At 38.1% G+C, this 27598-nt stretch overlaps 1 protein-coding gene across 2 annotated transcripts in view; it reads right to left on the minus strand.

Moving 5' to 3' along the window:
• LOC149702722 (anoctamin-7-like) overlaps positions 1-27598 on the minus strand; it is a 42228-nt gene that overhangs the window by 5349 nt on the left and 9281 nt on the right. For both annotated transcript variants that reach the window (XM_089866597.1, XM_089866596.1), the window contains exons 2-9: positions 23982-24357; positions 5003-5102; positions 4770-4924; positions 4189-4296; positions 3951-4087; positions 3049-3217; positions 1193-1449; positions 56-222 (exon numbers count right to left, since the gene is read on the minus strand). In XM_089866597.1, coding sequence (XP_089722723.1) covers positions 56-222; positions 1193-1449; positions 3049-3217; positions 3951-4087; positions 4189-4296; positions 4770-4924; positions 5003-5102; positions 23982-24167 — 1279 coding nt within the window. In that variant the 5' untranslated portion in view covers positions 24168-24357. The remainder of the gene's footprint in view (positions 1-55; positions 223-1192; positions 1450-3048; positions 3218-3950; positions 4088-4188; positions 4297-4769; positions 4925-5002; positions 5103-23981; positions 24358-27598) is intronic.

A 27598-nucleotide genomic window follows, 5' to 3' on the forward strand; every position in this document is an offset into this window, starting at 1 on the left:
CTCTCAATTCTTTCCGATTATGTCGGAGGAATGAATGATTGGTATATTTACTAACCCCAAAAAGAGATGAAGACAGCGTAAAAGACGGTGCCAGGATGGTCAACAAGATGCGTCAGTTTGGTAAAGGCGCACATGTCACTCAGATACCAGTACCGGCAACCGTCCTTTTCTTCGCATGAGGGACACATACGAAACGTTTTGCCACTGTTACAAATCTCCTCTCTAGAAAAATATTATTCAAATAAGGAGTCAATCACGAGTTAAAGGTGATTGTAATCCGCTCTGCCCCCAACAAATTTCAAACCCATGCAGGATCTATGAAGCTCATAACCGATTGAGCAAATTGGCAAAGGGATTTCAATCAGTTTATTAATCCGAGGAGCAATTGGAATGTAACATTTGGTAACTGAATAGTAAATACAGTGTAGAAGAGATCAGATAAACAGATATTTTGTTTGAAAATCGTCGTACTGCAAATGGAAGTAATCGGTATACTAAACTATACAGACCTATGAAATTGAGTGTACAATTAGAAATGAGAAAGAGCCTTTTGATTTCACCAGTTGTTATCATCATATTTAGTAATTACAGTAAAGGGCTTTTCAGACGATACAACTTTTTGACTCGCTTAGATGAGTCAACTTGAGTTGAGTAAACTGGTTGGCACGTGTGAACAGAAGTTGGATAAGTTCAATCACCAAATTTAAAATTGATCACTGCCCAATTTTTGCTGACTCAACTTTTTGACCCATCTATAGTTGAGTCAGAAAAGGCCTACAGTTCAAAATTAGAAATAAGGGGCCACGATTGAAAATTTCAGCATTTATGTGGCTCAGAACTTGTACTGTTATTGTTAATTAAATTGTATTATCCACAATTACTTACTTAGGTATAAGCTAACTGATAACCGGTAAAATCAATACTTAGAACTATTTTCACACAGTCTGCAGTTTAGTGTACCTATTTCTTTAAAAGCCAGTTATGGACATCCATTTTCGGACAAAAGAAGCGTCTTATACCCGCACATCTCCAACAAAATCTTCCAGCAGAAATAATTGTTTCGCGTAATAGGACATATAGCTATGACCTTTTGAACCCAAAACAAATCATTCGCGTTTTCGAGTAACATAATCCCATTATCTTATTAATCTCCGAGATAGGATCGATAGGCGTATATGGAGTTACTACTCACGAAGCGGTGTCTTTTCCCATGGTGATCAAGCCATACAGGAAGACTACTAGTCCAACGACGGCGGCCGGAAGCAGCCATCCGGTATAGAAGCCCAGCCAGGCGAAATAAATGCCAATCTTCTCGCCGAAATACTCGCGGATATGATCCAGAGGCTGGTACTTGTACCACTTTCCCCAGCGGGCCCAATGACGGTACAGAACCTGGCGTTTGTTCAAGCTATCCGGTGCCACGAAATAATTGGGTATTTGATAGGGACCCTACCACGGAGATGAAAAAAAAAATATTTATAATTGTCTTTTATAGTACCTTGGTACTATACCCAAAATATATTGCTATGTAAACTGTAAGTGTAAGCCTTCTGCCATAAAGGCAGCCCTAATTCCGTAATATATTTTTTATTTGAACCATAAGCGTATGATTCTTTCCATAAGTATGGGTTTAAAGCTTACTACACATAAAAAAATCGTTCCAATGCTCGCGTTACGTAACGGAAATAGCGACATCTGGTGACGATATTCACGCGAAAAAACGCATACCCTTTACACAACGTTTTAAAGCGTGCTAAAGTGTAGTAAACTTAAAGGGTATTTGCAACAAGCACACGCTCTTTATTAAAGGGTAGAGGGCGTCCCCTGTGGGCGTGTTTTTGTAGAGAGCCATCACCTGATGATGGATTTGCCCGAATAAGAGGCATAGCCTACCTACATTGCTTCCCTAACACAATTGGATCAACTAAGGTAGGTCACACCTCTATTCTGTTCAAGTTTGGAGCAGACACTTTCCAGCATAAGATGGCGCTGCAATTTCATTCATCTTATTTCCCATGGTCAAAGCAGGCCCAATCTTATAGAGAGTATTATAGGGTTATGTTTGAACCTTAAGCCCCGAAACTATCAAATATCTTGTCAGAAACACTTATTTATAAGATATAAAAGAGCTTTATTTCTAAAAACAAGGGGGGTGGGAACCACCAGAAGAAGCTCGAAGCATCGCAAGATGTCTCACCATCCCTGGTAGTCTGTTTCTAGGGTATGGTAGTTTTGTTAAAACGTGATGGGAAGACTTAGAGAACCAAGAAATAATGTAGTACCATAAAACACCCTCAATTTCCAATCACCAATGTATTTTTCAGTCCGGAAATTCCTAAAATGCTATGGCCTTCACAGTCAAACAGTGGCTAATGCCGCAGGTCAAGTCACATTCTGGGTTTAAGAATGAAGCAATTGAGTCATTAATCGCCGTTTAATTTAAGAATACGCTCAACGAAAAATCATTAGAGTTAATTATTGATGCAACTGTGGTTTTATCGGTTTGAGAACTTTCTCTGCCATAAAAACTATAGGCGATCTTTTATTGTTCCTCTAAATTGACTCAACACGATAAAAAATATATCCCAACTCCCGCGAAAAAGAGGCCATGCACACTTTACCAGGAATACATACAGCTACTTGGAATCTTTGTGCCCCATGTTCATTTCTATGCGGGTTTGGTGGGCCGGGCTTGAGAACTTACTATTCGTCACTCCTCATAATTCTGATGGCGTCTTTCTAGCTGTAATTTCATTGGTTGGTAGCTACACGAGGTCAGGCACGCGTTAGAGGTGCAACAATCAGCGAGATTGAATATTCGCTAGGTAAAATTCGTGCACACATAATGACTAGTCTAGCTATCTCTTCCCTCAAATCCCCTTAGACCCTAGACACGTTGAGAAAATGGAGGCTACACAATACTTCCTATTGGGTGTTTATGTATTCCTGACTTCGCAAATAAGACTGTTGAACGCCTTTAAGTTATAGCTTTCTAACAGCACAGCACGTCGCCGAGCAAATATTGAAATACAGAATGTTTGCACTTACATCGTGTAAGGGAAAAGCCGCGTCATAAACTTTCTCCTCCAACAACCTGGCGATGCCTATTTCCGCTCTTCTCCTTTTGCCGAAAGCTGCTCGCTCCAATATCTCGTAGACAATTCGAATCCTTTGGGTCGTCGTGAAATATTCGTCTTGGTTCTCACTTCCCAGGAACCTGCAAAACGAATAAAAAGAAAGAAAGAGAGTAGAAAGACAACCTTATCGTCACGAAACACCAGTGCGTGCTACAGAGTGCTATCCACACAAAAAATATATATCTCTCTGAAATGTACAATATACGTAAGACCATAAGATTATAAGATATGTTCCATAAGTATTTCACTTCCTATACTTCGTAATCCAAGTGACTTACAGCTCGAGATAACTAGTTCGAGAACGACAACCGAGAATTGAAGTCCTACACTCGGTGGTTAATTTTGCAGGACTTCCATCTTCCTATTTAGTCTGCATTACTAAGCCTTTAACAGCGCCTCACCAGGCGTTGCTTTACCTCGAATCTATGACCTACTTCAATTACTTCATGACAAGCTCCAGTTTGTAACCAGTGACAAACTTATGGAACATATCTTATGAATTTATCGTACGTTTTTAAGATATGTTCCATAAGTGTGTCACTGGTTAATGAGAGCTTGTCATGGAGTGATGTAGGCGAAACGTCATAGATTCGAGGTAAAGCAACGCCTGGTGAGTCGCTATCAAAGGCTAAGGACAACTAAATAGGAAGATGGAAGTCCTGAAAAATTAACCACCGAGTGTAGTTAATCAGTTCTCGCTTGTCGTTCTCGAGCTAGTTCTCAGTAAGCCTCTGCATTACGAAGTACAGCTAGTGTCAAACTTATGGAACATATCTTATAAACTTATGATTTATGGTAAGACCATTTACTTACTTGTCGAGCTTGGATTTCCTGAAGGGACAAGTGTAATAGTCTAGTGGTCGATTGGGGACCTCTTCCCTCATGATATTTGGCACCCTCATGGCGCGTAGGATACGGTCGGACCAGTTCGTGCTTGGGTTTGGGTGAGCCTGCGTAAGAAAATGAATTGGGACAGAGCAATGGCTCAAAGGCTTTCTTCATGGAAAGAGCTTTTTTCACAGTAAGGTGGTTGGTTGTCTTTTTTATTTACCTGTAACGGTGCTCTCAAAGATAGTTCTTCAGCGTAATGGACAAGTATCGGCCATGGTGCCGAAATCTTGATGAAATGAATGTTTTGGCGTTCACCTTCTAAAAGTTCCTGAAAATGCAATATAGAGGTGAATCAAAGTCACAATTTGGTTTACAGTGTGTTCCAAAAAGAATAATTTAATTGCAGGACCGAAGTACAGCGGATTCTATGGACGATTTTGAGTCAAAAAAGTAATTTCTATGACATTTTTCCCTAAGGACTATAGGGGGATGTTTTCGAGTTAAGATTGAAGTATTTTATGGAGAACCCCTTAAATTTAATAAATAACCTGAAAAACAATGATTACTAATTTAATTAAGGGGTCAACCCTAAAACACTCAAATCATTACTCGAAAACAGTGGCCAGGACGGCAAAATGTAATAGAACATTTTCGACTCAAAGTCGCCCAAAGAACATCCCCCATATTTATATCAGACTTATCACAAACATTCTGTGTAGGATGACCATTTTTTAGCTCAAAATTGAAAAGGATAATAAAAGCATTTTTACAAATAAAAGTGGCACATTTATTAGTCCTTACTTCTTCTAGTTCTAATCCGGCTTTGGTCAAACTAGCCATGAACTTTTGTCTCCACAAGTCGTGTCTTTGAGACCTTTTCTCGCTTTTGGCAGAACTGACTTGTTGCATTTTGGCCAATTGCTCGGTGGTTTGTTCCTCGAAAACCAAAACAAAATCTACCGGAATTAGATTCGTCTAGTTTCCGGATATAATTGGACTAGGGGAGAGCTCGCACCCTACAAGTTGCAACATACCGATTTTTCTTTTTCCATCCCGGAAGTAACAGCCTCTGTCATCACCGGGGGTTGGAGCCATCATCAAGCCTTGGTCGTTCAAGGATTGCGTATCCTCGTTCTGTAATTTCAAGAAAAGTGAAAGGAAAATGGTTAGCTCTTTAGCAGGATTGCCACGAAATTTTCAGATTCAAATTCATCGACTTTTCCAGGTTTTCCCTGACATTTGTACACCCAATTGTCATTATTCAAAATATAACTATAAGTTCATAAGATATGTTTACTATAAGTTCATAAGATATGTTTACTATAAGTTTGTCACTGGTTACAAACTGGAGCTTGTCATGAAGTGACTTAGGTCATAGATTCTCGTAAAGGGACGCCTGGTGAGGCGCTGTCAAAGGCTTAGTACAGAATAAATAGGAAGATGGACTGCATAATTAACTGAGTGTATAGTCAATTCTCGCTTGTCGTTCCCGAACTAGCTCGAGCTGTAAGTCTCTAGTATTACGAAGTATAGGAAGTGTCATACTTATGGAACATATCTTATAAACTTATGATATAACTAAAAAATTGGATTTAAATAGCTTTTTATGAATATTGACCGTAAAACATTTTAGTGTCCGGTCAAACGTGATCTCGGTAAAACGTAAGCTTTTAAAATGTCATCCAGATGTATGGTTGAAGCTCAGATATTTTAGACATTTTAACCAAATTCCCTGACCTTCTTGGTCCATTTAGAAATTCTCTAACTTTTTCCTGACCTCTTTGGCCCATTTTGAAATTCCCTGACTTTTCCCTGACCTTCTTGACTCATTTTGAAATTCCCTGATTTTTCCCTGACCTTTTTGACCCATTTTGAAATCCCCAGACTTCCCTTACTTTCTTGGCCCATTTTGAAATTCCCTAATAACTTTTCCCTGCCCTTCTTGACCCATTTTGAAACTCCCCAACTTTCCCACAATTTCCTTGACCTGTAGCAAGCAACTTTGTTTAGATTCTTATCGACGCCCAAAAATAAACACAAATCGACACTCTCCTTTGAACCTATTCAACAACAATGCTCCAAATTTTCTAGGACATTTACACGAGGTTTATGACCCAGCAAACAATGATGAAAACATTAAATAAAATCGATCATATAATGATATAAATAAGGCCTGATAACAGTGTCAAGTCTATTTTCTAAGCCGGAAAGAAACACGACGCTATTTGAGTCATTTGACACGTCATTAACCATCAGGATTGACAAGCTCGAAAACCTTAAGAAACCCCGTGGTTAAACATACTGGGTAAAAGAGACGAATAAAAAAAACCAAACTTAACCGCTAAAGTAAAAACAGGGCTCCCATTGTCCCTCGTGCCAAATTTATCACGACAGCAAGAACTCCAAAGTGATGTTTCCTAAATTCCCATGGCAACCCTATGTAGCCTTTTAGGTGTCTCTAAAAAAATTCTTTACAATAAAAAACATCAGCCAAAAATACTCCTTTTCTAAAATGTACTTCATATACAGGGTGTTTCTGATAATTCTGTCATAAATTAGGGTCAATATGATTGAAAATTGTCAAAAAACATAGGGTCTACAACATTTAGTTAGCTCCCAAACATTGATTGCCCCCATAAACCAGGAAATAGTAAGGACACATGTGGAGTAAGACATATAAGCCTTCAATTGTCTTGAATATAAGAACTTTATTAGACCTTTATCTAGCAGAAGCGTATAATACTATTAAATGGGTAGAAGTGCGCAAACACTGGAAAAGTAAAGCTAATTATTCCACATGCCTGGCTATTCCCTTGTTTTAGGGGTCTATCAATGTTTGGGAGCCCATGTTCTCCATAATTAAATGTTGTAGACCCCATGCATATTCTTTGACACTTCCCAATCAGATTGACCCTAAGAACACACCATTTAATATATGTCGCACTTATCAGATATTATTCTTCATCTAAAACAATATAAATAAGTCATATTAAACTCATTAAACGCGTTAATTAAATTAGGAAAAAAAATCAAGCTTAAAATCCTCTAGTCTAATCCCAAACATTTTAGGCAAGTCTCTAAAAAATATATACATTAAAACATTAGACAAAAATTCTGCTATTGCAAAAACCATATTTCACCTAAGATAACCTCATCTAAAGTGAGATACTAAACGCAAATAATGAGTTAATTATATTAAGAAAGACGCGGCTTAATATGCAGTCTGTCTGCTAATTAACGATCTGACAGGGTTTAGCTGGTAAATTATGATTAATATTAGTAACTTTAGTAATAGTAAGGTTTAAAATTGGTAGCCACCTCCTCAGCGGATCCGATTAAGTATTACACGTAGGGTTAGTCCCCCTATTATCGGACGCTCCTATTATCGGACACATTTTTAAAAAGTTGTTTATAAAACTGCCGGGGAAAAAAGGAACACTGTAAGCTACCTAGTTTTAAAGAGGGTGTCGAAATCTGTATGTTGCAGGTAAAAACAGAGAAGGGGCGCGATGTCAGAGAAGGAAAGCGCGAACGAACCAGATATCCAATTTTTTTGATTAATTAAAACTAATTGAGGGGCCGGAAAAATTCTTCCCCCCATTTTTAAATCGTGTTTTGAGGTATATAAATAGAAGCCAACTGTAAGTTATGTGTATGGCTGTAAAGCCCGAATCTTTTTCTATAAATTGCTACTTTAACAGTTAGTTCTAGGTTTCTTTACATGAAAATAAAACGCGAATCGTATCTAATGTAGAAAACCTATTATCGGACAGCTTTCAAACACGTTTTAAAGACAAATATTTAACGTAGGCTTACAATAAGAGAGGGATTGAAAATATTTAATGCTTAAAGCGGTTAGTGATGTTCAGAATGGATCCAGAAGTGTCAGAGAAGTAACAATTTTCACGGGTCTTTTATTGTTAAAAAAATTGGTATTCCAATTGAGGAACCATTGTCCGATACATAGATCCAAATGTCCGATAACGAAGACCCACTGTCCGATTCTGAGATCCCAGTGTCCGATAACGAAGACCCACTGTCCGATTCTGAGATCCCAGTGTCCGATAGCGAAGACCCACTGTCCGATACTGAGATCCCAGTGTCCGGGCTACAAAGACCCACTGTCCGATTCTGAGATCCCAGTGTCCGAGTTGGATGTATAGGCGTCCGATAAATGGAACATGGGTGTCCGAATCAACATCCAAATAGCCGATAATAGGGTACCATACTTGCCGAATAAAATCCATGATTGGGACAACATTACATCGTTCTTTTGGAATTATTTCTATACCATTAGGTGCACAAACGTTCAAAATATATATTTCATAAACTTTTCAAAGGTTTTCTGTGATTTCCTTACATTTAACCATAATTTTTTAAAATGTGTCCGATAATAGGGGGACTAACCCTATATGAAGTAAAGATCTAAATTAATGATGATTAAGGAAGGAGTGAAAATAGGGGATCATCAAATCTAAAAGCAAGGATAATGAGAAAACTGTGGAAATCAGTATGGTTTTAAGGCTGTACATGTTATTATTACAAAATATTATATTTAATTGCATCATTAAATTGATATAATAACCCAATAATCAAAATTACTTCCAAATGGAAGACCCACGGAAAAGTCATCTTACAGGCTGAAAACATCTCATGTAATTTCTACCTACCCCTGTAGAAATGTTTCACCAGCTGCACACCAATTTTAAACAAAATCAGATGCATATTTATTTTCAAATTCCCTGTTATTTCGACTACGTTTTTCTTGATTTTCCAAGTCAACTTAAGTTAAAACGTTTTCAACGTTAAGAGTTTATTTTCAATAAACTATTCTTTTATAAATCAACTCTAATGTTTATGATTTAAAACACATTCATTGCAACGTGCAAAAATGACGTTGTAAATATCATAAACCTAACTAATTTCATAAATTAAAATCCAATTCCCTGACCTCTTTGACCCCATTTTAAATTCCCTATCATTCCCAGATTCCCCCCCCCCCAACCAGATTAAATTTTCCAATCTTGAAATTACAACATCATAAATTTTTAATTTCAAAGTTATACCTTAAAGGGATACTAAAACGCACAAGAAAAAAAATAACAATACGATACAAAAGTCACGTGTTTAACCTAGGCAACCAAAATCTCTCCCTGCACACTATACACATACGGAAGTAAACGTAGAAAACGTTAACAAGACATTCCTCACCTCGGGAAAGATGACCATCATTAGCTTCCGATTGCTAACGAAGCTTCCGTATGTCGTAAACATATCTGTGTTATGAAGCAAACACGATGTATTCTTTTTAATTATATCACGACCTTCATGGTAGACGTATTATCTCATATAGAAGACAAGATTTCGTTCATTAAAAGGGGTGACATATTGGAGTAGAAGATTGTACAACTTATGGCCTGAGGCCTTTTTAGGAACCCGTTCGTTATAACGGTAGCAGTCTGTTAATAATGAAGAAGGCGGTAGATATAAGCTTCCGGGGCTGATAGTGGCCACCATATTTGAGGACAAGGCCCTCCCTAGCTGCTACCGTCTATAGTATACTTCTAGATCCAGAAGAGGGCCCATGCAGCTAGCTAGCTATGCATTGCCATCAGTTTGGATTATTGATTGAAAAGAAACAAGGAAGGCTACGGGAAGGAGAATGCTAAGCCTCGGCCTGTAGCTATATCAGTATCAGATTGAAGTATCAGCGTGTACAATGTTGGGCTACCTCTTATCTCTAAGCCTTGGTCCAATAGAGATAAGACTTGGTCTAGTATTGTAGGCGCTCGTATTTAAATCTGAGTCTGCCTCTGCATGCGAAAGTGTGTCAGGAGAATGTCTCCTTCTACAGCTGGGGTATCATGGTTTATCCACTGGGTTAGAACCAATAGTGGCAAAGGCTCATGGAGGATAACTAGGAGGGGAGAAAGGGGTATTGCTCTTTGTCTACACATACGACAGTACTTTCACTCATAGGTTGGAGAGTAAATATTCGAGGACGCTATAGGTTCGTTTGTCACGTGACTATATTTTACCAGGCTGCGAACAATACATTTATAAACCACCCCAATTCCTCCCAGTCTGGGAGGTTGGCATCAAAAGTCTGGTAGAGCCACTCCTCTCTTTTCTTCTTCTCCATTCCATTTTCCTCCATGCAAATTAAGGCTATAGTTTAAAACTGTTACGGATATTGTAATAAGAAACAGACCCAGTTTTCGTCTATCTGTCTATTAGTCACGCTCGTAAGGTTCAATATATACACGTGTAAACCCAAGATTCATCACGTGGTTGGAATAATTTACTATAGTCTTCAAAAATAAATTAATAACCCAACAGTTTCAATATTGATATCATAAATAACATAATAACAATAAATATGACTTTTCCATTATTATATTTCTAGGAAGGTTTGTTCCCACATTATTTCGGTTTGAAGTGAAAACTGGAGCATGGGCAACTCTAAAACCATAATATTCCTTGGTCTTTATACCTCTAGGTTCTATCACATCTGTGATTGTTTCTACAAACCTTTTGACAAATAACATGTTGGAAGTGTGTTCCATACTTATTGATTTATGTTACTTATGGTGATGCGCGTTTTAAACTTTCCCGAAATTTTAAAACTATTTTAGTTTAAACTAGAACCTAAAACTATATATATAAACCAAAAATGCCAGAATCGTTGCGTACTTTGCATTTTAAATTTCAAAACCTCTGTGAATTTGCAAACTTCCAGAATATAATACTATAATTCCAAATGCGCGTTCTAATCCTTGCGGGGTGATGACGTCATAAGTATCTCTTATTGCCTGCCTTTTACCTTGGAGAAGAGAAGTGAGATGGAGCAGAAATCTCCAATATACCAAGCCTCTGTACAACCATCAACGAAGTCCTCCCAGCATAGAACTATCTAAGGTGTGAGGTCAATGCCTTGGTAAAACGTCAGGGGCTTAGCTTTGGCAGTGGGCGGTCATGTTTGGTACCGCTTTGGTTCTATGGGCAAATAGCATGTGACGTCACACCCAAGGCTTCTGAAATAGCTTTATTTTTGGCGTATTAGAGTCAGCAACGCCCCCTGTGAGATCTAGGTTCGATATTTAAATGGCACTAGGTGACGAAAGCACTTGACAATCCTTTACCAAAGGTAAGGGCGTGCGCAAGGTACTCTGGGAGACTTACATCGCCGCGCATGACCAGCCAATATTCCACTCCATCTCCACTGTTTTCACTGCATTGACTCTGAACTTAAAGTCTTGGTTTAACTTCGTTTATTTTTAAGAGTGACGGACTGTGTCCTTAGGGAGGTAAGGAGTTTCTCAACAAAGTTACAGTAAGTAAGGTATAGGAATTCATTACGCGTATACCAGCATCCTTTAACTCTATTGCCTATTGGTCAGTGGTCAGACTAAAGTTCAAATCTCACGTGCAGGAGTAAGATTTGGATGAAAATCCCTTGGGTACAGACGAGAGCCGACTCTTGATTCATTGGGTTAAATTTTTCTTTGATAATAATGTATTCAGTATCATTCTTAAAATGTATCAAAAACAAAGCTATACTTTCTTAAGATGGTAATATATTTTTCGCTTCTTCCAAGGGTGGAATATAATATAAATCGTACGCGTTGCAGAAATTGGCCTTGATACTATCAAGGTACCCAATTTATACCACTACGAAGAGCTTGCAAAATCTGATTCACAAACGTTCCTACAAATTATTGTTGCAGACATAACCCTATAATATTCTCCATAAGTATAGGTCAAAAGGATATTTACTACAGGTAAAGCGACATTTATAAAAAAGGTAGAAGTCCGTCTCCTAACGGTGCATATCTCGTAAAGAGACGTCAACTGGTTTTCAGAAACCATCACTTACTGTGGTCTCCATCTCTAGCCGTAACACATCTCGACCAAGGTAGGAAATCACAGTAGGCCATGTCTCTATTGCCATACAGTTTGGTGGAGAACCCTTTAAGTGGAGATGCCGCAGCAGTCCCTTTAATTTTATCTCGCATGTATGCAGTTTAGGCCTCTACGGTAGACCCATACTTATGAATAGTATGAGGTTATGCCACAATGCAATTTTTCGAATGAATTTTCATACAGATACAATTACAAGTTAAATTGAAAATTTCCAGGTACTTAAGGCGACTTTGTTCTAAGCCTAAACAGCGCAGTTGGAGAATACAACACCGAGGATTTTACTGTCATGTTTTAAAATTTAAAGCAAAACTCTGATTTAGTTGTTGAGTTCCATGTTTGAATTTGATATGTAGAGAAGCAGTCACAATACAGAGGCGGATCCGAGTATTGCTTTATGTTTAATAAACGCTAAGGAATTAGGTTACGGAAAACTAATTTCAAAGGAATCCCGAACAGCTGTTGCATCGAGACAAAATTAAACCTACTCCGAAACAACATTCCAGTGACAGGGTAGCAGTACCCGAATGAAGAAAATAGTGCCAAAGATTGCTCTGTGAAAATTTGTTACTTTCTTAATCAGAGTGGTTGCAAATTAGCAATTTCCTAATTAATTCCCTAGACAACGGATTTATACAGTTTCGGCTGTCTCTTCATTAGCGTCTTCCAGAGGAGCAGTGCACAACAAAAAGGAGATTTGTATTCCAATATCCTTACTTTAATTTATTTTTCAAAAGAACGTATAAAATAATGAATATTTCAAAATCTATCTAAAATATTAAAGATGCGAGAAATTCACTGAAACTCGCTTTAGGTCTCAGATTAAAGCGGATGACGTCATGATATAAAATTCTATTGGAAGATTAGTGCCATCTGACGGATTTCACTCTGTCTGTTTTACAAATATATTAGTGAAATCGCTTGAAACACGAGATCAGTGTTATTCCATAAAATCCGTAAAATACTTCAATCTTAACTTGAAAACAGTGTCCCTTGTGGATAACAAAATGGAGAGAGATAGAAGTTACATTTTCGACTTAAAATCGATTTTCCAAAGAACATCCCCTTCTTTATTTATGGTATGCAGACTTATCAGAAATACCCTGTGTATAAAAAGGGACAGATTTAATTTTAGAGGAAGGAATGGAGAACAGAGTAATCTGGGCGCGCGCTAAAGTCTCGGACCCCCTTCCACGGAACGGAGGGGTATGAAAGAAGAGGCGGGTCATAGCGATAGAGGTAAAAAGGAATTACGTATTTTCTACCGTCCCCATCAGCAACGTCATCAAAACGTTGTTTAAGTGAGTCAATAAGATAATTTAAACTTTTCGTTACGTGTTGGAGGGAGGAGCTCTATTGGGCTATGAGTCGGACTGAAGTAAATACTAACCGTTCTCCATCCCTACTTGTAAAATTAAATCTATCAATGACATAAATTTATACATGATTTCTATAATATGAAAAATTCTAATATGCCCTTTTCCATTCAAAAAACTATCAGAAATATATATCTAAACAAATATATATTTCATACGCACACCCCTATATATATCAACAGATCAACCTTTCGCAACGTCTCCACTTAAACCGTAATCTTAGAGTGGATTTCTCAACATCGACAGCAGGATAAACAAACCAATATTATTATTTACCATCTACCCTTTAGTTCAAACAATAATTTTTTTATCCCAAAAATCCTTAAGAAAAACTATATAAAATCTATAAATTTTATTTTCGATCCATCTGCTATACGATATTGGTAAACGGTGCGGACTCTTAAAAGCGGCTAGCAAAGAGCTAGAGCTAGTGCAATAAAAGAGCGTTCTTTTACCGGTAACCTAGCAACGGTTGGAAGGAGGGTTTTTCCGACCTCTTCGCGCTTTGAATTGCTACACTACAACCGTTCTGGTGTAAGCAGTTGACATTTTGTCAGAGAACTGGAAAGTGTATACACTGCAGCAGAAAAGCTAGCTTCCTTGTCCCGGAACCCCTAGCTTAATCCTAGGGGTTCCCAAAATTCCCAATTAATTGAGAGCTCAAAGCCATGTCCGTTTATCAAATGCTTTAGAAATGTCCTTTCATTTGGTAATGAGCATTTCATGGGCGACGGTAACTGAATTTTTTCAACGGTTTACCCAACACAGGGAAGGATTTAATTTTAGAAGTAGGAATGGAGAACGGTTAGTATTTACTTCAGTCCGACTCACAGCACAGTAAAGAGCCCCTCCCTCCAACACGTAACTAAAAGTTTAAATTATCTTATTGGCTCAATTGAACTACGTTTTGATGACGTTGCGGACGGGGACGTCGAAAAAGACGTAATTCCATTTTACCTCTGTCGCTATGACCCACCCGCCTCTTCTTTCATTCCCCTCCGTCCCGTGGAAGGGGGTCCAGGACTTTGACGCGCGCCTAGATTACTCTGTTCTCCATTCCTACTTCTAAAATTAAATCTATCCCTGGTAAAACATTATGGAGTGAGCAAACGAGCTCCGTGATTACGGTATCGGGTCGAACGTGATCTCGCTAAAACATTCAATATGTCACCCATCTGGATGGTTAAACCGTAGATACTTTATAGTAACTTTAATCAAATTCTCTGACTTTGTTGAAACTCTAAAATCTTTCCCTGACCTTTCTGGCCCATTTTGAAATTCCCTGACTTTTGAAGGATTTCCCTGACCTACAGAGTCACAACTCACAATACAGTAATAGTGCGCTAAAATTCCTATAAAATAATCAATTCCCAAAAAGTACTTAGCATTACCAGAAGTGAGATGAGACTAGAAGTGAAGGGCTCTAGCATTGGAAGTAGATCCTGGCACTAGTGAACAAATTTGAGGATTTTATGCCGCTTCCATCGCGCCTACACTACAGAGAAAAAAATTGGTCGAGTTCCAAAAACATTTCCTACCCCCTTCCCCTCAGCCTAAAGCGGCGGAACACGGGCGCGGCTCCTTGAATCTAGTTCGGCCGTCTACCACCGCGAGCGTCTCACGTTTTGGAGGGAAAATTCAGAAACCGCTACTAGAGGGCCAACCGTTGGTGTGTTATCAAGAATATTCACTTTCGCCGAGTGAAGAATTTGGTTAGCTCAGTACTTCTAGTCTCATCTCACTTCTGGCATTACCAATATGAGTATAAAATATGTTTCTTTTTCAAACAGGTTTATGAGTGCTAGTGAGAGTGTAACAAAGGTTAGATTCTCGTTTAGCAACTCTCCTTTGGCAATTGATGAATAATTTAAATTATAAATTTCAAATTTAATCAACGAAACGAAATAATTTTGAGAAGATGTTTAAAATTACTTTCTTCAAAAGTGCACCAACAATATTATTACCGTCACCCACGAGACTTTCGGGTCCAATCCGGAAGAGTCTAAATTTTAACGGAAACAGGGGAAGTTGGGTTTTTAGTAAATTCCAGCTTTCTCTCTTCCTCTATCTTTGGGTCTCTACCACTCGACCTTTTACAAACATACTTTATTTCGACGTTTAAATTTTTAATTAAAAAATACTTTCAAAGAACTGGGAATACGAAAAAAAAATGGATGAATATTTAATTCATGATATTCCTCTTTAAGGGTAAATTTTGTACACAAGTTTCATCCTTTTTAGGTTTAAACATTGTTTTCGTTGGTTTATAATTTACTTTTAAAAAAATTTCTTTAATATACAGAATGCTCCAAAAAGGGTAATTATGGACCAAACTAAATACTGAATACTTGTAGATCAAGTAAACAGGGGCCGAGTAATTGAGGAAAATGTGCATAACCATACCCTCCATAGGAATATCATTAGACCCAACTTTGGAGGCTCATAACTCTGGTTCTACTAGAGATCCGGGGATGTCCTTTGAGTTTGTTATGGTCCTATTTGCCCCCCATCCAACCATACTAAAAACTTGGGGATCGAGTAAACAGGGGCCAAGTAATTGAGGAAAATAAGCATAACCATACCCTCCATAGGAATATCATTAGACCCAACTTTGGAGGCTCATAACTCTGGTTCTACTAGAGATCCGGAAATGTCCTTTGAGTATGTTACAGTCCTATTTGCCCCCCATCTAACCATACCAAATACTTGGGAATCGAGTAAACAGGGGCCGAGTAATTGAGGAAAATGTGCATAAACATACCCTCCATAGGAATATCATTAGACCCAACTTTGGAGGCTCATAAATCTGGTTCTACTAGAGATCCGGAAATGTCCTTTGAGTATGTTATAGTCCTATTTGCCCCCCATCTAACCATACCAAATACTTGGGGATCGAGTAAACAGGGGCCGAGTAATTGAGGAAAATGTGCATAACCATACCCTCCATAGGAATAGAATTAGACCCAACTTTGGAGGCTCATAACTCTGGTTCTACTAGAGATCCGGGGATGTCCTTTGAGTTTGTTATGGTCCTATTTGCCCCCCATCCAACCATACTAAAAACTTGGGGATCGAGTAAACAGGGGCCAAGTAATTGAGGAAAATAAGCATAACCATACCCTCCATAGGAATATCATTAGACCCAACTTTGGAGGCTCATAACTCTGGTTCTACTAGAGATCCGGAAATGTCCTTTGAGTATGTTACAGTCCTATTTGCCCCCCATCTAACCATACCAAATACTTGGGAATCGAGTAAACAGGGGCCGAGTAATTGAGGAAAATGTGCATAAACATACCCTCCATAGGAATATCATTAGACCCAACTTTGGAGGCTCATAAATCTGGTTCTACTAGAGATCCGGAAATGTCCTTTGAGTATGTTATAGTCCTATTTGCCCCCCATCTAACCATACCAAATACTTGGGGATCGAGTAAACAGGGGCCGAGTAATTGAGGAAAATGTGCATAACCATACCCTCCATAGGAATAGAATTAGACCCAACTTTGGAGGCTCATAACTCTGGTTCTACTAGAGATCCGGGGATGTCCTATGAGTATGTTATAGTCCTATTTGCCCCCCATTCAACCATACTAAAAACTTGGGGATCGAGTAAACAGGGGCCGAATAATTGAGGAAAATTCAAAATTTCCCAGAGTTTTCCAGGTTTTCACTGTTTCCCACGTTTGTATGAATCCTGATGCTATAAAATAACCTCATTCATTGCACCCTCATAATGAAACGAACCTAACCTAAAGACATTGTTACTTGACACAACTACCAAAGGCTTATCGACCCTCCTATCTCATTAGTATTCTAGTCGGTTAACACGAATAATGTAGAAAGAATCTGGATGAATCGACCCTAGAAAAAAGAACTTGGCACTATCAGAAATTGATTAACTCGTGGTTATCAATTCTCTTACATTAGAGCGATTTAGGTTGTGTTAGCGGTACGTCCCACCATCCTAAGTCTTACCACGCAGCCATATTGGGGTGGGTTTCTGCTGTCCCCCGCATTGAATCCCCCAATATGGCCGTGTGCATTATCTCACGAATCTTTGCTCCGCCCCCAACCAAACAGCCACTCCGAATACTAGTACAGTCAAGAAATTATACAGTTGACACGGGAATATATATCACCCCCATCTTCATGCACTCTTTAAGAATTAAACTTTGCGTTATGTGCATTTAACATTAAATCAGGGATAGATTTAATTTTAGAAGTAGGAATGGATATGTACGGTTATTATTTACTTCAGTCCGACTCATAGCCCACCCAGTATAGAGCCCCTCCCTCCAACACGTAACGAAAAGTTTAAATTATCTTATTGGCTCACTTAAACTACGTTTTGATGACGTTGCTGACGGGAACGGCGAAAAATACGTCATCCCGTTTTACCTCGGTCGCTATGACCCGCCTCTTCTTTCATATCCATTCGTCCCGGTTAAAGGGGGTCCGGGACTTTGACGCGCGCCCACATTACTCTGTCCTCCATTCCTACTTCTAAAGTTAAATCTATCCCTGCTGATACATAACTTCGATTTACCCTACATCACGTGGTACCAAAGCGGATTTTGAAAGAAAAGAAACGAATGTAACGTACGAAATTCCAATCTACACATATATAGTTACAACCTAAGAAAACTCTCCATTTTTCAAATCCCTAAATAACTTTTCCAAGCAATTTTTGACACATTTTCAGCGTGAAACTCGGATTAAATTAAATTTCAGGTTCTAAAAGGAACCAGTATCAAAGATGCGCCCTCTTTTCCAGACCATAATGGAGTTAACTCAGACCATGCTTTACACTTACTCTCAACTCAGGATGAAAAGAAAGAAAGAAAAACAAAACCGAATAAAATGAATAAAAACCGAGAGAACGATCACAATTTCCAGACTCATACATATACAGGGTGTTCCAAAAAGGAAATTATACGACCGAAGAACAGTTGGTTCAATAAGGAGTAAATTTTGAGTCGAAATTGTAATTTCTATGATATTTTGCCCTAAGGGTCACCATTTACAGGTGAGCGTTATGATTAGAGCGTTTTAGGGATGCCCCCTTAATTAAATTAGCGATCATTGATTGTTCAGTTTCATACTTAAATTGAAGGAGTTATCTGTAAAACACTCCCGTCATAACTAATAAAACTTTTTGAAATAAAAGTTACATTTCCGTCTTTTAATACCCCATAGAACCAAAAGAATATAGATATAAACACAAAAAGTACACTTCGTTTAAACTTGCTCGAGAAGCCCATCTTTACCACTCAGAATAGTGTCGACCCCCCTCTGCGTATGATTAACTTCCCGAGTAGAAGGCTTGGCTGGAGTGTTCTCGCTTTGAAAGTTTACCTCTAAGCTTCCGGTGTGCGCGCGCATCTTTCTCTGCCCTCTTATTGGTTGAAATACGGTGAACCGGATATTAGGAAGGAAATATAACAAATACATAAAAGAGAAAAGCGAGAATACCCAAAATGCCTTGCCAAAGCCGCTAGCTTCATCTCCCCCAATTTCTAGCCTCTTTGGTTTCTGTAGTCGGATGAGAGAAGGGTGGTTTTCCCCTCAGTTTACAATACATGTACAAAGACAGGGAATTGTTAACGAAGCGTACTTTTGGTTTTTATATCTATATACTTTTGATAGAACCTACTGTATTTCGGTCCTACCAGAGAGATTTTATAATAGGGAGTGGAAACTGAGGAATATCATGTAGCTCAAAAATCACGTGATCAACAAAACTAACCAGGTCTCTTTCCGGTACAATTTTTTGAGGCCCCTCCCTCTGGGGTGGGTCTAGAATGTTGTGGGAGGGTCTCTAGGGGAGATGGAGACTACCGTTTTTAGGGAAAGGGAACGGTCTGACTAAAATAACTCCAAATGGCGCCAGTCGCGCTCGAAATCGTGAACCCTTATTGGATAATTGTATATCCAATAGTGTTTGAGGGCAAGGAGTGTCATGTGACCGGAAATTTACCTGGCGACGCAGCCTACTTGTATTTAGCACTGTCAAGGGCAAGAGCTCCCACTCCCTATTATAAATTCTCTCTGGTCCTACCACCCTTTTTTATGGTACACCCTGTACATATTTGCCCGAGTTATTTCGTGCAGTAAAAAAAAATAAGTAAGATGCGTTAGAAACAGGGCAGGGCCAAGGAAAAGGAAAAAGGCGTTTTCTAATATAAGCTTTCCATGGTAAATTTGAATTAAATCCAAAAGAAATCCCCCTACATAGCTTCTTCATCATCCAGTACCGTTTATATTTAGTTGGTTCAAGCTAGCTAGTAATAAGCATTAATCTAGAAACGTTTTATCTAAATGGAAAACAGAAGCTCTTAATACTCTTGCTCGTTTAATGGTCTGGCAAAAAGGCGCAATTATCACACCAGAAACGAAAAGCTACAGGGGAATATGCAAAAAAAAGAAATGCTAAAAATAAAAAAAACATTACATTTCTCTGCATCAAAAATTAATTAATATGAAGTTTATTAAATATTAAAGTAGCCAGGTTTTTTACGGCGTTGTCCTTATAAAGTTACTTATAAAATTGTAAAAGGACGTTTTGGTTAATGTTTCAAGCAAACATTATTTTTGCAAGATGATAGCGAATTCAAATAATTATAAAAAGACTATACAATCCTTCAATAGATTAATTGTTTACTAAAACTTAATTAGTCAAATAGGAAATAGAATATGCACTACAGTATACTTAATGTCAGCGATACCGAATTAAGTGACTAGGTTTTCACATTTAGGCAGCCATTTTCCAATATGGAATCGGATTGGAAAAATGTTTCCAAGTGAGCATCAATTTCTTAAGAGTATTAACAGACCAGATAATTAAACTAGTTCCAGTTTTCTATGTGGGTAAAGCGAATTGAACTGGACCTTAATAATCAGTCAGTCACGTCTTTTAACTTAGACAAACGTTTCAAGGAGCCCATGCCTATGTTTCAAAAATAAAAATTAGCTAATAAAGGTGAAGAAAACGGCGACACATTCTTTATTGATGTTGTTAAACATATGATAACTTCGGACTAATAAATGCATTACTATATACACTTCCTATATTTATTACTAATGTAATGCACTACGTGACAAGAATAAGGGCTGTATGAAAGACTGTCACATGATGTAAATAATTAAACATACCTTATACATGTATGAACTGAAGATAATTTGTATCGTGTTTCGGACGCAACAAAACCTTTCATTCTTTAAAAACGTATAAAGTTAAAGTAATCCCATAAAAAAACCTGATTTCAATATTAATTTAAGCCATTTTTAAGCCTTTAACAGGCGTAAGCTTTTACCTCAGCTTAAGCAAATCTGGTAATCTCAAACAAAAATGTTCTCGGCTCAAGAAAATTAATGCAAAAAGTTAAGAGTTTATCAAGGCCCAGCTAAAACGCATTAATTTCTAAAACATTGCAAAGACATTAACAACGCTCTAGACTTCGTCTATGAAGGGATGTTCACACTCTGAGCCTTAGCAGGCTTACTAAGAGCTTACAATGCACAGATGGCTAACCCCTTTGCCACAACTAACCGACAGCGTCCTATACTAACTATTAACGTTAACTTCAGCAAGTTTTGATTGATGGAACGGAGACATTGGGTAACACCGCCGAGGAAAATCCATTTAACAAGTGGAGAGTTTCGAAAACTTACAACCTCTACCTAGTACTGTAGTCCAGGATCGAACCTAGAACCATCTTGCTACGAGGCGAAAGCGATAACCGCTACGCCACCCCCAATGTTAAGTAGTGGGTACTCACTAAGAAAAATTTGTGGAAATCCTTGGCCATATTGGCAAATAGCTACTAGAAATGTTCGCCTGTTCCAAACACTGATAATAATTATACGCCTTCACTATATGTTATAGACCGACTATACGGCTTTTCTCTTTAAGAAGTCTGCCATGTTTTAAAATGGCGACCAAGATATAATGACAGGAAAGGTTTCGTACTACATTTTCAGCTTTACTCGCGGCCTTGGCTACCAAAGTATAAAATTTCTATATTTTTCCTTTTAGCTCTCTCGATAAATATAGCAACAATTTCGAAATACACATTCTGGTTTCCAGGACAATGTAAATAAGAATATTTTCAAAACAAAATTTAATTTATATTTAAATTAGCTTCTCATATTAAATATTCATAAAAATAATATCTCCAGAACAAATAAAACGGGGGGCTTATTTTTGGAACATATTTGCAAAATAAAAAGACAGTAAATATAAAACGCTCTCTTAAAAAGAATTTTCATGTCTGGAGAGAGAGAGAGAGAGAGAGAGAGAGAGAGAGAGAGAGAGAGAGAGAGAGAGAGAGAGATGGGAGTTTTAATTCCGTATTGCGGATTTGACAGGTAAAGGATGGTTTATATAAACGAGTTGAATTGCTAAGTCCTTAGAGATTAACTGACAGACAAGCTAACCGACAGATATTCAACGCTCAACCCAAACCCCCTCTTAATTTGTGATGGACTTTGCAAAAACACGATATAAACATTTAACTTACAGGATCCTAGACGTTAAGCCTATGGAGCAGACACGTGATACTAGAATTTTACGCCCCTCCAAAGACATAAGCTTAAGACATATAGGCCCAGCACGTCTCATACAGCTTCCAGACGGTAGAAAATCCCATAAAAGCTAGCAGGATTCGATTTGCTAACCCATAATGTATTAGATACACACTTCTATACCTTTATCTAAGTGATATCTAATTTATTAGGGAGAAGGTATAAATTCGCCACATTTCCAGCTTTATCTCCAGTCCAAAAGACGTAGGTCCGGAGTTAATCCCCGCCGCCTCTAAATTACAACCAGCATCTCATTTGTTCTTGAAAACTCACGTCAGCGCGACGGCGCGAATGACGAAAATTACAGTCATATTTTCCGACTGAGGAGAGGTGAAATAGCCCGGCCTCCTTTTACCTCTCCCCTTGTATTTTGAAAGGGGGACTGGGACTATGGCGCGCGAATACTTAGGCATCTTATGCCTTCTCCCTAATAAACTAGATATCACTTCTTGATAGTACTGTATCGTATTTGAAATTCAGTCAAACTGCGCTAGGAGAATACCGATATGGGCCTAGAGTAATTGAAACTGAAATGGGGCTAGAATAAAGCTGTTTGATATAGGAGAGAGCGGGGAAACCACGCTCATAATAAATACTCCACTATATTCCGAAATGTGAAGGGTTATATACGATGAGGGAGTTTAGTTTACGTGTACTTGAATCCTTAGGCATCCAAAACCGTGCACGATTGCACCAGTGCACATTTTAAACCAAATACAAGCAACAAGCATTTGTTCACGACTGTACATTCAGTGTAATATCAGGGATAGATTTAATTTTAGAAGTAGGAATGGATATGTACGGTTAGTATTTACTTCAGTTATTCCGACTCATAGCTCAGTATAGAGCCCCTACCTCCAACATGTAACAAAAAGTTTAAATTATCTTATTGGCTCACTTAAGCTACGTTTTGATGACGTTGCTGACGGGACGGCGAAAAATACGTCATTCCTATTTACCTCTGTCTCTATGACCCGCCTCTTCTTTCATACCCCCCCCCCTCAGTCCCGTGGAAGGGGGTCCGGGACTTTGAAGCGCGCCCACATTACTCTGTTCTCCATTCCTAATTCTTAAATTAAATCTACCCCTGGTAATATCAACAAAAATTGTTAATATATTCAATTAAAAATCAATAAATAAATAAAATGAAGCATCGAACACTTCGCGTTTGATCTAATTTATTGGGATTAAATACCTAAATCACCCTGTATGTTTTGAGATGCCTATAAATATAAACGGGAGTTCCGTGCATGTCATATTAAGTTATAGTCTACAACGAAGTAGAGACAAAAAAATCACTAGAGACATTTGAATATTTAAATAAATGGTTGCCCGAGACTGTCCCCGACTTTGCGCAAGTTTCTGGTCGAAAGTAACGACCATAATGCACCAATAAATTCTTTTCAAGCCGCGTTTACATCTATTTTTTATCAGTTGCAGCTAGATTGTCACTAAACTCTTCTACAATTGGATCGAGACTGAACTGAAACAAGTAAAACAACTATGGAGCAAAAAGCAGCTATGGAAACGACGTCCTCTTTAAAAAACACAAGCCCGCTTGGTACCATGCCCTAGCACTCATCGTAATCGATTCCCTAAACTTATTCGTGTAATCTTTAAAACTCTTAACCATTGGAAGCGCTAAAACTTTAACATCCGTATAACAAGTAATACAGGTGATCTGAGAGTCATATTAGACCCTAGAAAGACTGTAACACCAACTTCTAAAATACCACTAGATCTAACACAAAATTTTTGTCCAATTTCTGGTTGATTCCCTAAAGGTATTCGTGTAATCTTTAAAACTCCTTCCCTAAGAAATGCTAAAATTATAACATCAGGAGATCTAAGAGTGATTAGACTCTCAAGTGACTGTAACACCAACTTCTAAAACACCACTTAACCTAACACAAGAATTTCTCGCAATTTATGGCGGTTCCCTAAAGAGATTCGTTCAAGCTTTAAAACCCCTTACCTAAAAAGCTCTAAAATTATAACATCAGTAACCAGTTATATAGCCTCGAAAGACAATAACACCAACTTCTAAAACACCACACTTGATCTAACACAATAATTTCGCGCCATTTTCAATTGTTGCAAACATGCATTAACAAAAAAAGAAGCAACTCACAATATCTCCTTTAATGATGAGTTCCGCATCATCGTCATCATCATCATTATCACCAACGATACCCTGCAAGTTGGCAGTCCGGGACCCCATCCTCGTCCCCTTGCTAAAAGAACCGTAGGTGTCTCGATTAGCGTCTGTCGAGGGTCCATTCAGCTCGTATTTCTCGGTGTATCTTCCGAGAGGCATGTTTTTGCCTGGACCGGCTCCGCTAGCCAACAACGGACGTTGGCCTTTCTTCCTGACCGGCGACGAAGATGCGGACTGCGCGGCCGAGGAAGAACCCGAATCTTCCTCGCTCGAAATGGGAATCGACGATTCACCGGTAGATGGGACCAAATTCGCCCCGGCGCCGTGATGACGTCGGAGCGGAGACGATCTAGAAGAGAAAGCGCGGAGGAGAAGAGACGTTACGTGAAAGAGTAAAGAAAGAGAAAAATGAACTCGCAAAAAAACAAAGGGAACTTTTTTTCTTTCTTTTATTTTTTGGACAACTGGGCAGGGAAGGAGTTTTGGACGGTTAGGTTTGGGTAAGAGCTCGAGCAACTGGTCGTTAAGTGGATAGACGATTAAGGTAATAGGTATGTACGGTAGACCCTACTATATAATGTAAGTTTTGGAATTAGTTTAAAAATAAATGATGTTCGGGTAACGCAAAGAATAGATAAATAATTAATGGTGTACTGCGAAATGGCAGGTAATCTGGATCGCTGTGTATGCCTAGCTGATGCCGCCACGGATCTCAGTTTTGAAATAAAATTCATTGATTGCATGCAACCTATTCCGGGATTTTCTTTGGTAGTGCCAGGGATAGATTTAATTTTAGAAGTAGGAATGGAGAACGGTTAGTATTTACTTCAGTCCAACTCATAGCCCAGTATAGAGCCCCTCCCTCCAACACGTAACAAAAAGTTTAAATTAAACTACGTTTGGATGACGTTGCTGAAGGGGACGGCGAAAAATACGTAATTCCATTTTACCTCTGTCGCTATGACCCCGCCTCTTCTTTCATACCCCTCCGTTCCGTGGAAGGGGATCCGGGACTTTGACGCGCGCCCAGATTACTCTGTTCTCCATTCCTACTTCTAAAATTAAATCTATCCCTGGTAGTGCATTGAGTTTCAGTATTTTTTAGACATGAATTCGTCATCATATACAGGGTGTTTCTAATAAGTTTGGCTGGCATAAATTAGGGGGGAGGTATGTTCTTTGGGAAATCGATTTTGAGTCGAAAATGTAACTTCTATCTATCTCCATTTTGTTTACCACAAGGGACACGGTTTTCGAGTTAAGATTGGTCAAAGTATTTTACGGATGACCCCTTAAATTTAATTAAGAAACTGACTTAGACAATGATTTTGAATTTAATTGATTAAGGGGTCATCCCTAAAACACTCAAATCAAATCATAACTCGAAAACAGTGTCCCTTGTGGCAAACAAAATGGAGATAGAAGTTACATTTTCTATAGTCAAAATAGATTTCCCAAAGAACATCCCCCTTAATTTAGAGCAGACTTATCAAAAACATCCTGTACTAGTATGATTTCTACTCCAGTATATAAATACCTCCTCCAAGACCGTGCAAGTGAAGCTAGCGAATTTGTACCTTAATTCCATATTTTAAAATATGGTTGCCTCTTTCTTTATTGATAATTGATTAAATTGGACATCAAAATGTAAGAAATTATTTTCCAAAAGATGACACACAGATAACGTAATATTTTTTATCCACTCTTGATAAGGTGTACAATAAATAACTTAGCTAGAGGAGCGGTAGAAATTTGAAGCAAAGATGCGACGTGAGTTTTGCCACACTGATGGGATTAGTTCATCTCTTCGATGGGCTAATTTGGAACTAACCTTATAACAAGCTTAAATGGGATTGTTTACATTTATCCTATATTTATGTTCGGAATTTTCTCTAATGTTCTTACAACTTCCACTGGGAGAATCTTTACCTGACTCTTTGAATTTTAGAATAAATTAGTGGAGTAGTTTTAGAGTGATTAAATAGCTTTTGTACTTACATCAATAAATTTATCGTGTTTTTTGAGAAATAATAAATCAGCAAATGACTAAATAAATAAGTAAATAAATCAAGGATAATAAAGCGTGGAGTGGAAATTTATGGCAAACTTATCGGAAAACAGCCTGTGTTCATTTACAAGAACAAAGATCCGTTATTTGTTGGCAAAATAATAAAAAAATTCTCCATTGGAAAGCTCTTAGGGTAAGCCAGCATTCAGGCTGAAACTATCTCATGTATTTATTACCAACCCCTGTAGAAATGTTTAACCCGCCGCACATACAAATTCAAGGAGAAGTTACCCCACAGGGGCACGTGTTTATTTTAATAATATTTTCCCTTCAAATAACATAACATTAACATAAAAATAACGTTTTAAACAGAGTTATAATCATAATATTTTATTATGTTTTTACGTGATGATGGAGTCGTTATATTTAAAGGAAAGGTTCAATTTAGAGCTAGCATATTGAAAATTGAACTAAAATATTAAAGACAATTTGAGCGATTAAGTTAATTAATTGGAGTACAAGCGTTAAGGCCTACCTGTAAAACAGATGACAGTTGTGGTATATAATTATATTGGACCTTGCTTTTCCCATAAGTTCATAATATATGTTCCTTAAGTTTGTCACTAGTTAGTGGTTACTGAGAGCTTGTCATTAAGTGACGTAGGTCATAGATTCGAGGTAAAGCGACGCCTGGTGAGGCGCTGTCAAAGGCTTAGTACAGGCTAAATAGGAAGATGGACTGCCACACTGAGTGTAGTCAATTCTCGCTTGTCGTTCTCGAACTAGCTCTCATTAAGTCTCTACAAAAAGTGATTTATAGTTTACTAGGGAGAAGTTATAAATTCGCCACATTTCCAGCTTTATCTCCAGTTCAAAAAAGTAGGTCTGGAGTTAATCCCCGCCTCTAAATTACAACCAGCATCTCATTGCTTCTTGAAAACTCACGTCAGCGCGACGCGAATGACGAAAATTACAGTCATATTTTCCGACTGAGGAGAGGCGAAATAGCCCGGCCTCCTTTTACGTCCCCCCTTGGATTTTGAAAGGGGGACTGGGACTATGGCGCGCGAATACTTAGGCATCTTTAACCTTCTCCCTAATAAACTAGATATCACTTCTTGGTATTACATATAGGCTCAAATGTACCCATAGACTCCAAGAGGTTAATTTAATTGCTATTATCCTTTTAATACTGTATATAGATACATAGTACCAATATTCATTATTTTATACTATCTTTCGAATTAATAAAAAAAGGATAAACATTGTAGGATGTACCTTTCCTTTACTTTCGGTCTTTACGCTGTTTAATATCGTTAGGGGTATTTACTTGGTTTTATGAATAGCTATAAAAATTCATAGAATAAAAAGATAAGTGACACTTAGGATGCCAATGAAAAAAAAAAACTGAAATTCCCAAGGGATTTACTTTATTTCATTTCTAGAAAATATTCCATTAATATTTTAGGAGATTTTGAAGTTTGCTTTTATATATGATCCATTTAAATTTGCTCTGTTGAACTTTAATTTACGTTTATACTAATTTCGAAAATGATACGGTTAGCAAATAAAGCCAAGTATT

The sequence above is a fragment of the Phalangium opilio genome, unplaced genomic scaffold (genome assembly GCF_054372755.1).
Source record: "Phalangium opilio isolate 3A_F unplaced genomic scaffold, DU_Popi_V2 ptg000017l_1, whole genome shotgun sequence".
Lineage (NCBI taxonomy): Eukaryota > Metazoa > Arthropoda > Arachnida > Opiliones > Phalangiidae > Phalangium > Phalangium opilio.